Source organism: Trachypithecus francoisi, unplaced genomic scaffold, assembly GCF_009764315.1.
Source record: "Trachypithecus francoisi isolate TF-2019V2 unplaced genomic scaffold, Tfra_2.0 Lachesis_group3, whole genome shotgun sequence".
NCBI classification, from domain to species: domain Eukaryota; kingdom Metazoa; phylum Chordata; class Mammalia; order Primates; family Cercopithecidae; genus Trachypithecus; species Trachypithecus francoisi.
The window spans coordinates 25,789,444-25,802,121 of NW_022681468.1; the positions used below are offsets into that span (position 1 = coordinate 25,789,444).

At 41.3% G+C, this 12,678-nt stretch overlaps 1 protein-coding gene and 1 pseudogene across 14 annotated transcripts in view; both read left to right on the forward strand.

The window, feature by feature from the left end:
- The window catches only part of STON2 (stonin 2), a 187,816-nt gene that overhangs the window by 105,317 nt on the left and 69,821 nt on the right, over positions 1–12,678 (forward strand). For 9 of the 13 annotated variants that reach the window (XM_033187226.1, XM_033187228.1, XM_033187234.1 and 6 more), the window contains one exon: positions 11,906–12,076. The exons of the other annotated variants lie outside the window; for them this stretch is intronic. In XM_033187226.1, coding sequence (XP_033043117.1) covers positions 11,906–12,076 — 171 coding nt within the window. The remainder of the gene's footprint in view (positions 1–11,905; positions 12,077–12,678) is intronic. 13 annotated transcript variants of the gene reach the window in all.
- LOC117069236 lies at positions 3,079–3,595 on the forward strand (annotated as a pseudogene). Its single transcript, XR_004431462.1, has one exon. The product of XR_004431462.1 is annotated as a 40S ribosomal protein S24-like (transcript).

A 12,678-nucleotide genomic window follows, 5' to 3' on the forward strand; every position in this document is an offset into this window, starting at 1 on the left:
CTCATGGATAGGAAGAATCAATATTGTGAAAATGGCCATACTGCCCAAGGTGATTTATAGATTCAATGCCATCCCCATCAAGCTACCAATGACTTTCTTCACAGAATTGGAAAAAACTGCTTTAAAGTTCATATGGAACCAAAAAAGAGCCCGCATTGCCAAGACAATCCTAAGTCAAAAGGACAAAGCTGGAGGCGTCACGCTACCTGACTTCAAACTATACTACAAGGCTACAGTAACCAAAACAGCATGGTACTGGTACCAAAACAGAGATATAGACCAATGGAACAGAACAGAGTCCTCAGAAATAATACCACACATCTACAGCCATCTGATCTTTGACAAACCTGAGAGAAACAAGAAATGGGGAAAGGATTCCCTATTTAATAAATGGTGCTGGGAAAATTGGCTAGCCATAAGTAGAAAGCTGAAACTGGATCCTTTCCTTACCCCTTATACGAAAATTAATTCAAGATGGATTAGAGACTTAAATGTTAGACCTAATACCATAAAAACCCTAGAAGAAAATCTAGGTAGTACCATTCAGGACATAGGCATGGGCAAGGACTTCATGTCTAAAACACCAAAAGCAACGGCAGCAAAAGCAAAAATTGACACATGGGATCTAATTAAACTAAAGAGCTTTTGCACAGCTAAAGAAACTACCATCAGAGTGAACAGGCAACCTACAGAATGGGAAAAAATTTTTGCAACCTACTCATCTGACAAAGGGCTAATATCCAGAATCTACAAAGAACTCAAACAAATATACAAGAAAAAAACAAACAACCCCATCAAAAAGTGGGGAAAGGATATGAACAGACATTTCTCAAAAGAAGACATTCATACAGCCAACAGACACATGAAAAAATGCTCATCATCACTCGCCATCAGAGAAATGCAAATCAAAACCACAATGAGATACCATCTCACACCAGTTAGAATGGCAATCATTAAGAAGTCAGGAAACAACAGGTGTTGGAGAGGATGTGGAGAAATAGGAACACTTTTACACTGTTGGTGGGATTGTAAACTAGTTCAACCATTATGGAAAACAGTATGGCGATTCCTCAAGGATCTAGAACTAGATGTACCATATGACCCAGCCATCCCACTACTGGGTATATACCCAAAGGATTATAAATTACTCTACTACAAAGACACATGCACACGTATGTTTATTGCGGCACTATTCACAATAGCAAAGACTTGGAATCAACCCAAATGTCCATCTGTGACAGACTGGATTAAGAAAATGTGGCACATATACACCATGGAATACTATGCAGCCATCAAAAAGGATGAGTTTGCGTCCTTTGTAGGGACATGGATGCAGCTGGAAACCATCATTCTTAGCAAACTATCACAAGAAGAGAAACCAAACACCGCATGTTCTCACTCATAGGTGGGAACTGAACAATGAGATCACTTGGACTCGGGAAGGGGAACATCACACACTGGGGCCTATCATGGGGAGGGGGGAGGAGGGAGGGATTGCATTGGGGAGTTATACATGATATAAAGTCATGCACATGTACCCTAGAACTTAAAGTATAATAAAAAAAAAAAAGAAAAAAAAAGAAAAAAAAAAAAAAAAAAATAAATAAATAAAATTTGTAGCAAGTCACTGGTCCAAAGAGCAGCCAGCTCCCTGTTATGGCACCCCAGACTATGATAGGACATTTCTCTTTCCTTGTCTTGCTGTTTTCCAGTCTTCTTTCTGCCCCATTTCTGCCTTAGACTTGCCAGTAGTTTTCTGCTCAGCTTCGCTTGGAGAAGTAACAACAGCCAATGTGCTTCATACCCTACAAAAGGACATGTCCTTCTTTCTTTCCACGTGCCCAGAAAGGGCATTTTGGAGACAGTTGGCTAAGAGGAACTGGAAGGAGAAAGAGAGAAAGATATGAAGAGCTTGCGTGAGGCCTAGAATTCTAGTTCTTTGCCCTCAGAATAATAAAAGGGGCTTGCTGTCAGTGTTTTAGAGGTTCTAGAAGATTGGTCAAGCTTTCCTCTTAATGATTCAAGGCTGGATGATGAACCAAATATGTTACCCACTTCCTTTGTGTTGTAAGTAAGCTCCATTGTATGTGATGGAACTTGAATTGTATCCTAATAGTAAATGAAGCAAAGGGAAAAAGTAGTTGAGGGAGACAAAATGAACAGTCTTTCCACAAATCTAATATTTCACTTCTTTATATGTGCTTCTTGCACCTCACTTCTGGCAGAGAGGAGGTGGGTATTAGATCTGGCCAATGACCAGTGCCCTGGAGGTGGCCCAGTGACTTAGAGAAGGCTGGTTTAATGGAATCTTACCTGGCCTTTCAGCATCAGAATCACTTCTGGCCTTATTGCCATGCTTGAACCTGACATCCATTCTCACTGGGTTTGCTTAAGAGTAGGGCAAGCTGCAGGTGCTGTGTAGCTGCAGGGATGAGCCTCTTGACTTTAGAGCAGAAACCTTGGTAAGGACATGTATTTAACCACCTGCATCTAAGAAGAAATAGAGGCGGTTTCAGAACAGATGTACAAATCTAAATGTTTTCTTTAGAAATCTGAATGCCACCTGTCATGACAAGCTCATCTCCCTTCTGCTTCTTAAATGGCACACTACCTGACACAAATGAAAAATATAACTATAGAACTGTTCAAAACTAGAAAATCATGTTGATACCAAGTAGCTTAATATAATGGAATATGAACTCGGCGTCACCAGGGACATGATGGGGTAACTTGCCAATATCCCAAGTGAAGCTCAAGTTCTTGTACCATAGTGGCTGCCTCTCGTCTTGAAGGACTTGCTCTCTAGAGAGGAAGCTCATTCCATGTTCATGCAATGTTACGGTTAACAACTAGTCCTGTAGCAACATACTGCCTGATTGGAATACTGGCTTCCCTACTTACTAGCCGTTTGAGTCAGTACAAAACACTTAACTTTTCCAAGCTTTGTTTTCTTCATCAGCAAAATTAGAGCCATAACAGTAATGATTTCATAGGGTTGTTGAAAAGATTGAATGAAAAAAAAATGTATTTAAAGCTCTTAGAGTAGACTCCCTGGCTGTCTGAGGATAGACTGCCATCATGAATGACATAGTAACTTATCTGAACTAGAAAGTTCATGACCAACCGATGACTTCAGAGGAAACAAATGATCATTGATGTCCTTCACCCCAGGAAGGCAACAGTACTGTACCTGAGACAGAAATTCAGGAAAAACTAGCCAAAATGGACAAGACCACACTGGATGTCATCTTTGTACCTGGATTCAGAACTCATTTTGGTGGTGGCAAGACAACTGGCTTTGGCATGATTTATGATTTCTTGGATTGTGCAAAGAAATATGAATCCAAACATGGACTTGCAAGACATGTTCTGTATGAGAAGAAAAAGACCTCAAGAAAGCAACGAGAGGAACACAAGAACAGAATGACGAAAGTCAGGGGGACTGCAAAGGCCAATGTTGGTGTCGCCAAAAAGAAATGAAGTGTCTAGCAGTGAGCTGAAGATTGGATCACAGCTGAAGGGGTAAAGGCATTGCAGTGATGTTATCTGTGGCTATTGTGGATTTTTCACAGGAAGATTAATAAACTAAAAACTTTCATGTGGAAAAAAAAGCTCTTAAAATAATGACTGATATAATAAATATGCTTAATGGATAGATGTCAGCTCTTCCAACAATGTATTATTATTGTAATTATTATAGTTATTATGACAGTGTCTTGAATCCATAAAGAACAAATCTAACCTTTTTTTTCATACATATGGCAACTTCTTCCCTGTTTGAAAAGTGCGAAAGTCCTCAGTCCCACAAAGTCTGCTTGTCAATGTAATTCTACGGAAATGGCAAAAAGTTGTAGATGACAGTAATTTCAAGGCACTGAGGTAGGTTTAGTATACTCAAGCCCATGTGGGGAACATACGGTAAGATATTTTTAATATCTGAGTAATGATGCCTTCTTCCCAGGAATTTCTATCCCCAAAAGAGAGGTTTTTAAAGAGTAGAAGTAAAATAAGTCCAAAAAGAAAATGGTTGGGTTTTTCTTTGCCGGCTCAAAGGTAATCCTTGCTTTATGATGCATAAAAAATTTTGCTTTTGTGTGTGTCATTTATGTGACAAAATCTTAGACATTTTGAAATGCAAGTGTAACTTTTTTCAGAATCATCCCAAACGTACAAAGCAAGCCAGATATCCTCATTTGCTGATAGATGGTGTTGGGTGAATAACCTCATAACTTTCAGAGACCATGGACGATCTGGCCCGAAAAGTGCCCATCTGTGGCAGCAGCTCAGGGAGACCCACAGCCTCTGCAGACCTTCCCACCGCTCCCCAGCCATGATGCCCAGGAAGTTCTCCAGGAATTTGGTTTTGGCAGGCCCAGGGGCTGGGAGAGAAATCCAAGAGCCTATTCTAAGGGGGTTATAACCCCATAAATATGTTTATGGCCCATTTTATTGCTGACTTCTGGCTTTAAAGGAGAATCCACTCTTTTGTTTGAGAATAAAAATCAGTTTCTCTCAGGCAGTCATGCAGGAATTTGTTCCCTGGGAAGATGACAGATCAAATCTTCATTAAACTGTTGAGGAGTGAGGGCAAGCAGGGCTTCCTCTGGCCCTTCCCACAGTGGTTGGCAGCAGTTAGGCTAGGATGTGTGGGCCCCTCAGAGCCTTTTGTTTGGTTTCTATGGCTCTAACCTCAATTAGCTGCTCTGCATGGAGAGGAGGGACAATGCAGCTTTTAACCCAAGTCCAAGGGCTTCAGTATGGGTCTCTTTTCTCCCTCCTCTATCATAGCATGGCTGGATTTAGGCCTAGAGGCCTTCTTTGTGAAGTGATTTGAGGGTCTCCCGTGAAAGTTCATTGTTTCTATTGGTGGGCAGCGGATGAGGGTATGGGAGGAAAATGTCTAGGGTCTAACAACTTTGCCTGATACTGGTTCGTGGCTCTGTCCCCTCCCTCCCAATAGTATTGAACTGTGGTCATGCAGAAGTCTGTGCTGGAGTCACTGACACATCAGATCCAGTCCTGGCTCTGCCTTTTCTAGGCAGTTTTCCAGCCAGGGAAATGGGGTTGGTCCAACCCCCTAGAACCTCTGAGTGGAATAATTAAAAGAACACATGTAAAGAAATTAGCGCAGTGTCTGGCGCACAATTCTTCTATCCACAGTTTCCAAAGACACATGGGGCTAAAGTCTCTTTCTTGCTTCCGGCAAGTACCCAAAGCATCTGTGGCAGTCATAAAGAAATAATACGGTGTAGCAGTCACTGAGAAAGGCTGGTTTTTTATCTCAGGAAGAGAAAAGCTTGAATTGCTTTAGCCTTGAGGTATGTACACATGCCGCTGCACGTGCACACACAAGCCTGCACACATATACACCGGTTTCTTAGGTGCTTTTGACCCATAGCTGGATCGCTGAGTACCACCTGCATGTTTTGCCCTATGGCTTTGGTGGTGCCATTTCAGAGTGGACCAATGGGAAATTATTTAGCAGACCCCAAATGTGAGCACAGCTCTTAGTCGTAGTCTCTTCTGCTTCGTTCCTTTCTCTAACTTAATCACTAAGCAGCTTCTTATGGCTCGTTCTCCAGAAAGGTAGAGAGAAGTCTATTGCATAGTCCTGTCTGTAAGGCCAGCTAAACCTTGGTCATGCAGGACTTCTGAGTAGGTGCTAATAGATGGTGTGAAAGGAGGTAATTTTTGCCCTGAGGGAGCTAAGCTAGGAAAATAAAACTAGCACACCTGCAATAATTAGCCACCAATTAAGTGCTAAATCATGTGCTACTGACAGTGTTGGAGTGCAGTGTGGGTGAGGGGAAATTTGAGGGTGGACACTGGCTCTCTTAATGCTTTGGCAAGATTCAGCTGTGCCTTGCTGAACAATTGAGCAATGTTGTAAAAAATACATTTTTAATAAATATGTGACAGCTTTTCCCACTTCTTTTAAAAAATATTAGATCAGAATTTTAAGACATTTTATTATAAAACACTACTATAATGTAAATGAAATTTTAAGAAAGAAAAAAGACACCATCTCTAAATCCCAAAGCCCTTACACAGTTCATTTATCAAAGACCATAACTCAGTCTCCACAGTGTCCAGCTCAGTGCCTAGCACACAAAGGGAGTGTTTGTGAGTGGCCACCATGACTGTTTACCATCACAAGTATCCAGATATGGCTTTGTAAAGGGTGCCAGACCAGCACCTCTCACATGCCAGGTTCTCCACTGCCTTATTGCATTGAATTCTTCTCACGGTGCCGAGAGGAGGTGGTGATATGCCGAGGCTTGGCATGGTTGAATAACCAGGGGAGTGCTAAGGAGCATCCCACGTCAGAGTGTGTAGATGTTTTTATTAGGCCATAGAGCCTCCCTGAGATACGACAGGATAGACAGGTGGATACCTAGGGTAAAGTACTTCTCCCCCAACATGGGATGGTGTTAATATTCCCCCTCTCCCTCTTGTGGAGGAAGACTACCCTTACCCTACAAAGGGCATTTTCATTCCTAACATATCAGTGCCAGCAAGTCCTGTGGTTTCTGCCCACCTGACTTTCAGGTAAAGCAGGCTTACCTGTTGGTACTTGTGCAGCTTTGAAGAGTCGGCTGTGGGCCCAGCTGGTCTAAGACAAATTAAAGCTGACTCAGGTTCTCCTGTCTAGGATTTCCCCCACGCCTTCTCTGTCTTTCCCACTAAACGGTTTAAGCCATAGGTAGGCTGGTTGATCCATACTTTTGGTCTGAGTTCACTGTATGTTTTAGTTTCCTAGGGCTGCTGTCACAAATTACCGCAAACTGGATGACTGAAAACAACAGAAATGTATTCTCTCACAGTCTTGGAGGCTCCATGCCTCCAAAGTCAACATGCCAGTGGGGTTTCTCCTAGTTGCTGGCAGTCTTTGGCTTTCCTTGGCTTGTGGCAGCATAACTCCAGTCTCTGTCTCCATCTTCCCGTGACGTTTTCCCCTGTGTCTTTATGTCTCTTCTTATAACGACACCAGTGACTGGATTTAGGGTTCACCTTAATCCAATATGACCTCGTCTTAACTTGATTACATCTGTAAACACCCTATTTCCAAAAAAAGTCACATTCATAGGTTCTGCGGATTAGGACTTTGACATCATAGTCCATTTTGTGTTAATTTATAAAGAAAAAGATATTTGGCTCATGGTTCTTCAGGTTGTACAAGAAGCATGGCTCTGGCATCTGCATCTGTTAAGGGCCTCTGGCTGCTTCCACTCATGGTGGGAAGCACAAGGGAAGCTGGCATGCGCAGAAGTCACATGGTGAGAGAGGCTGTGAGAGAGTGAGAGGGGAGGTGCCGGGCTTTTCTTGACAGACAGCTCTCGTGGGAGCTAATAGAATGAAACCTCACTTGCCCCCTTGCCTCCCCAGGGAGGGCATTGATCTATTCATGAGGTGTCTGCCCCATTACCCATACATCCCCCATTAGCCACCCCCCTTCAACACTGGGGATCCAATTTCAGTATGAGATTTGGAGAGGACAAACATCCAAACTGTAGCAGACATCAGCCTAATTTTCAAGGGACACAGTTTAACTCAGTACACCGAGAGAACCCTCAAAGCACCTCAGGCCAAGTCAAGGTGATAGCAATGCTGGTACATCTTTCTTTTGGAGAAAATTGATGTCTTCTTACCTCTCTGTAGATATAGTTGAGTTGATTCTGTTCCTCAACTGTGGCTTAGCAGTAGTACTTATGTTCAAAATAGCTGACTGGGATAAATGAACCTGGGAGCAAATCATGCCCCTTTCCATTCCTACAGCCAATTAAATGTGAGTACATGAATGGAGATTTTGTTTTGTTCACTTCTATATTCCCAGTATCTTGAACTATTAAAGCCACCATCAGCTTGAAGCAAAGTAAAGCCAATCATCCCTGAAGTTATTCACTTGATATTGATTGAGCAGCTGCAGTTTGCCAGGCACTGTGCTTGGTGTGGGGGAAAACTGATGAAACTGGTAGTGGTTACAACTTACTGAGTATCTACTATTTGTCAGACACTGAAACATACTCTTTGCATACTTGATCATGAATTCTCATAAAAACTATAATGTAGGCTTTATTATCTCCATGTTATAGATGAAAAAAACAGGGTAAGAAGATGAAAAGCTTTGACCTAAGTCTTAGAGCTCACAAGTGACAAAATTAGGTTTGAACTTGAGTGCTGTGCTGTGGACCAGTCCTTCACCACTCTTTGAAGGTTTCTGAATGGTGTTTTCCAGTTGTTGTTGTTGTTTTACAGAAATCTGAGTAGTTATTTATTAAAGCAAATAATCTTCTCAGTAAAATAGATTTTAATGAAATATGTAGGTTGAAAAAACATATGCTGTCTAACATATCATGGCCAAAACAGAAACAGGAAATGTATGCTTTCATTTTACATAAGTATAAACCTTAGTATTAATAGCATCCCAGTTAATAAATGAGGAAGAAATGGAAGAAAATCATTTTTCAGTCCCTAGGAAATAATACCAAACCATTGATTTTCAGTGGCTGCTAAGTGCACAAATACCAGAACTTATCAAACACCAGTTGCCTCTTGATGGAAGCACATAAGACTGCCTTTCAACTAGCTAGTCTGTCCAAAAATCAAATCTAAATGCGATCAAGCTTCTAAATCTAACTATAAATTCCAAAGGGAGAGGGACATGTTAGTCATACCATGATCAAAATGTAGATTGTGGGACATTTTCTGGCAAAGAACCAGGTTCTTCAACAAATAAATTGCAAGGAAAAAGTAAAGATGGAAAAAGAATGTTTACATAAAACGACAACACCTATGAACCAGTTGCAGTATTGACTTGAACAAAATATAAAAATATATATTTGACATATTTAGAGGAATTTGATACTGTCTGGATACTGGATAATATTAAATCATTATAATTCACATTTTATTTTATTCTGAGATGGAGTCTCGCTCTGTTACTCAGGCTGGAGTGTAGTGGCACACTCTCGGCTGACTGCAGCCTCTGCCTCTCAGGTTCAAGCAGTTCTCGTGCCTCAGCCTCCCAAGTAGCCTGGATTACAGGCACGTGCCACCACGCCTGGTTAATTTTTGTATTTGTAGTAGAGATGGGGTTTTGCCATGTTGGCTTCCTTACTTAGGACAGTGGTTGGGGAGGAATAAAAAAGAAAGAATTGGCAGGAGTGCAGGAGGATCAGGTCAAAGCTCTACATCCCAAATCAAGCTAAGGTCCCCAGTAATATCTCAAGCTATGAAGACACTACTGCAACTGTGTTAGCAGGGATAAAACCCATGGAATGATGTTGAAAGCCTCTGGTTTATACAGAAAAATATACTGAGAAAATAGGAAAGTATTGATTCACATTATCCCTCGACAGTTTTCCTAAGAAATGAGTCAGTCAAATCATTCCTCAAATGACCTTTTAATTCTAAAGAGGCAGGCAGGGTCAGCTATTTCTAGTTAAATGAGTAATGCCTGTTCTAACTTGTATATTAATATTGTGTCAAATTTGTGATACAGCATGTTTGTATGTACATTGTAGAGTATGATGGAGTTCCTTGTGTAATGCAGGTTTCAAATGTGGGCACATTTTAAAATTGTTTCATTACTGAGACAGTGTAACAAGGTATATACTTTTAGAGAAGATCCACACAATCTTCTGGAGGTTCTTTCCATCATCGGTAAAAAGGAGGGGTTGTATGAGCCAATCTCACAAAATCTGAGTCATGGAACATCATTTTACTATTTTACATGATTATGAGATTTATTGTTGTATCTCTGTTTTTACAAGATTGTGTTGATTATGTCTTGAATTTATAGGAAAACAACATGAAGTCTTGGAACACAGCCTGCAATTACAACATTGTTCCTAAGGGACAATAGGATCCACTTTATAGTGTGGCTTTTAGGAACACAGTGTGGCAAAAATCAGGGTGGCCAATGTCATGTTTGCTTCTTTAATAAAATGTCAAGCATTTATTTTGCCCTTCTTATGTGCTGGGTACATACTCTGAGATGGCTCTTTCAATCTGTAAAATGAGGATAATCATAGCAACTGATTGCTGAGGTTGTCGAGGGTAAGGCTTTATTCATTTAATACATTGGGGTGAGAGTCAGAGCTGGGAGAGGGAAGAAATTCATTTCTCTGTCACTTTTTTTTTAACCCATAGAGTAAAAAAAGTGTAGTATCTATTCAATTGTAATCATGTTTAAAGGCGTGTGAGTCCCTCTTCTTTCTCCCTTCTCAGTCTGCCCCTCTGTGCATACGGTGGCCCATGTTGTGGACGCTTCTGTGAAGTGGTAATCCAATATTTTAGACCTAACTTTTACTTTTCTTGACTCTAACTTGCCCAAGCAATTCTATATGCTGATGTGGAAAATCTCAAACGTATCATTAAATTTTTTTTAAGTGCCAAATAACACATCACGGTATCCTTTAATCCCAGTTATGCTATTTTTAAGAGGATAGTCATATATGCTTTATATACATAAACATTTCTGAAGCAGATACATAAGAAATTGCTAACAGTGGTTACCTCTAGGGAATGGGACTGATTGTTAAGAATAACAGAGAATTTTTTACTTTTTATTTTATGCCCTTATATACTGTTTGAAGTTTTTATAATGAATTTTTTTATAAGTTCAGAAAAAAAAAAAAAGAGGAGAAAAGAACAACACATCTCTATAATACTGTTTCCCAAACTCAGAAGGTCCCTTCCCTTCTTTGGAAAGGGAAACGTGGCACACTGTAGGTCCTCAACCTGGAGAGTCACAATGTATATATTAGCATACAAAAGGCTATGAGAAGCTACAGTAGAGAAACCTACCTAGTACATTTTTCCACTTTTATTGCACTTATTAAAAACCCACAGAATTATGTGTCATGGCGTATCAGTTTTGGAAAAGTTATAAAAATTGAAGGAAAGGTATCTAGCCTTAGGTCCGCTGCAGGTGGAGGAAAGGTGAGTATTGGAGTGGTGAAGGGCATTCCTGGCTGTATGGTGGGAGGATACCAGGTCTTGGGTTCAGGCAAACCTGGGTCCAAATCCAGGGTCTCCTATTCACTACCTGGCCTAGCACGAGCCAAGTTCCCTAACCTCTGGCTCTCAGTGTGCTCACATGTGAAAGAGGAACAGTTATCCTCCTTCGGAAGTGCGTTTTCAGGGTTAATTGAGGCAAGTCCCTGTTCCTTCACCCTCTGCTCCATCTTGCTAGGCTGTATTACTGCCATGCCTTTGTTTGTGAACACCCATGCTTCCTCCCAAACCAACAAATTAGTATCCGTTTGTGAAAGGCTTCATTTCAGGATTAATCAGAGGTCAGGCTATCAAATAACAAATTCTTGCATTTACAATGTGAATCCATTTCTAAAATCTTGATTTACAGATACCTACTTCAAGAATGTGCCTCTTGGACAAGGCAGAGTCCATAGGCACTAGGAGACTGTTGAGAATCCTGTTTCTCTAAAATTCAATCTAAAAGTGAGACTCCAGAAACCCATTGTTTAAATCACATCCAGGTTTGCTTGCTCCAGGCTCTTCCAGACCCCTGCCCCAGAGTAACCCTTCACTCTCATTTCCTATGCCAGTGTTAACACTCCAACTCAGAGGAAACAAATTTCAGAGTGAAATGCAAAAGGATGTGTGCTAAAGCACTGCCTTTCGAAGTAACCTTTGCATTAAGCCCTTAGAATCTAATTACCCAAGTGTTATTTGCCTCTCTAAGTACCCATGCCCATGCAGACTGAGCTTAAAGTTCAGGAAGTAATCACAAAAGGAAATCAGAAGGGAGATCTCAGGCTCAGCCTCTGAAGACTCTCCTGTCTGTGCCTGGCCTCTCCCTCCTCCTGGGTGTGTCTGCCTGCCCGAGAAGGCCAGTGAGTAACCTGCACATTTTTTTTTCATCTTGGCCCTTCCCACCCAGACAAGAGGACCGAGTGGCAGACAGGCAGGCAGACGGCAGTGAGTCCTGTTCAAGCATGCTCGGAGCATACCTCCACCCACACCCACCGCCTGGACCCCTCACCACCCTCACCCCAGCCCAGGAGGAGCCAGAACCCCGACGAGGGTCCGGAGGGGGCCTCCGCTCCCAATGGTAAGGGCTGCCCGCAGCAGGAACACTTCATTCATTTTATTTGCTTTGGTGTTGGCTTTTCTTTTTGATTGTGTTTAGATGGCAGAGTTTCTGAGACAATTGAAGGTGTTTTGTTTGGTTAGTTCTCGGTGGTCCCAAGACAAAGAAATGTCTTTTCGCAGGAGGGTTTATTAGAAAGCTGTAACCCGATAGCCTGGCCTTGGAAGAAAACTTAACATACTAATTACCTCTAGTTAGTACAGCGTACCCTTTTGGCACTGTAGAAAAACAAAACAAAACAAAACACCATATTGCTTACCAAATAGGTTTTGAGGAAGAAAAAGTGTGAAGGATTGTGGACATTTTAATAGATAGGCACGTCTGACTAATGGAAATGAAGCTTAAGTGTCATGATAGCTTTGTAATAGACCAAGATGATGTTTTGTCTCAAACAAACAAACAAAAAAGGCCCTTTATTTAAAGGAGTTAAGTGTTGAACGAAAGATGCAAGGTGGGGTTTGAGGAAAAGAGTTACAAGGTAAGTCCAATTAAGTATTTGTGAACATGAAGATATTGAATTAAATCTGTCGTGCTATGGGAAGAAAAAAGTCTGTGTTCGGTGT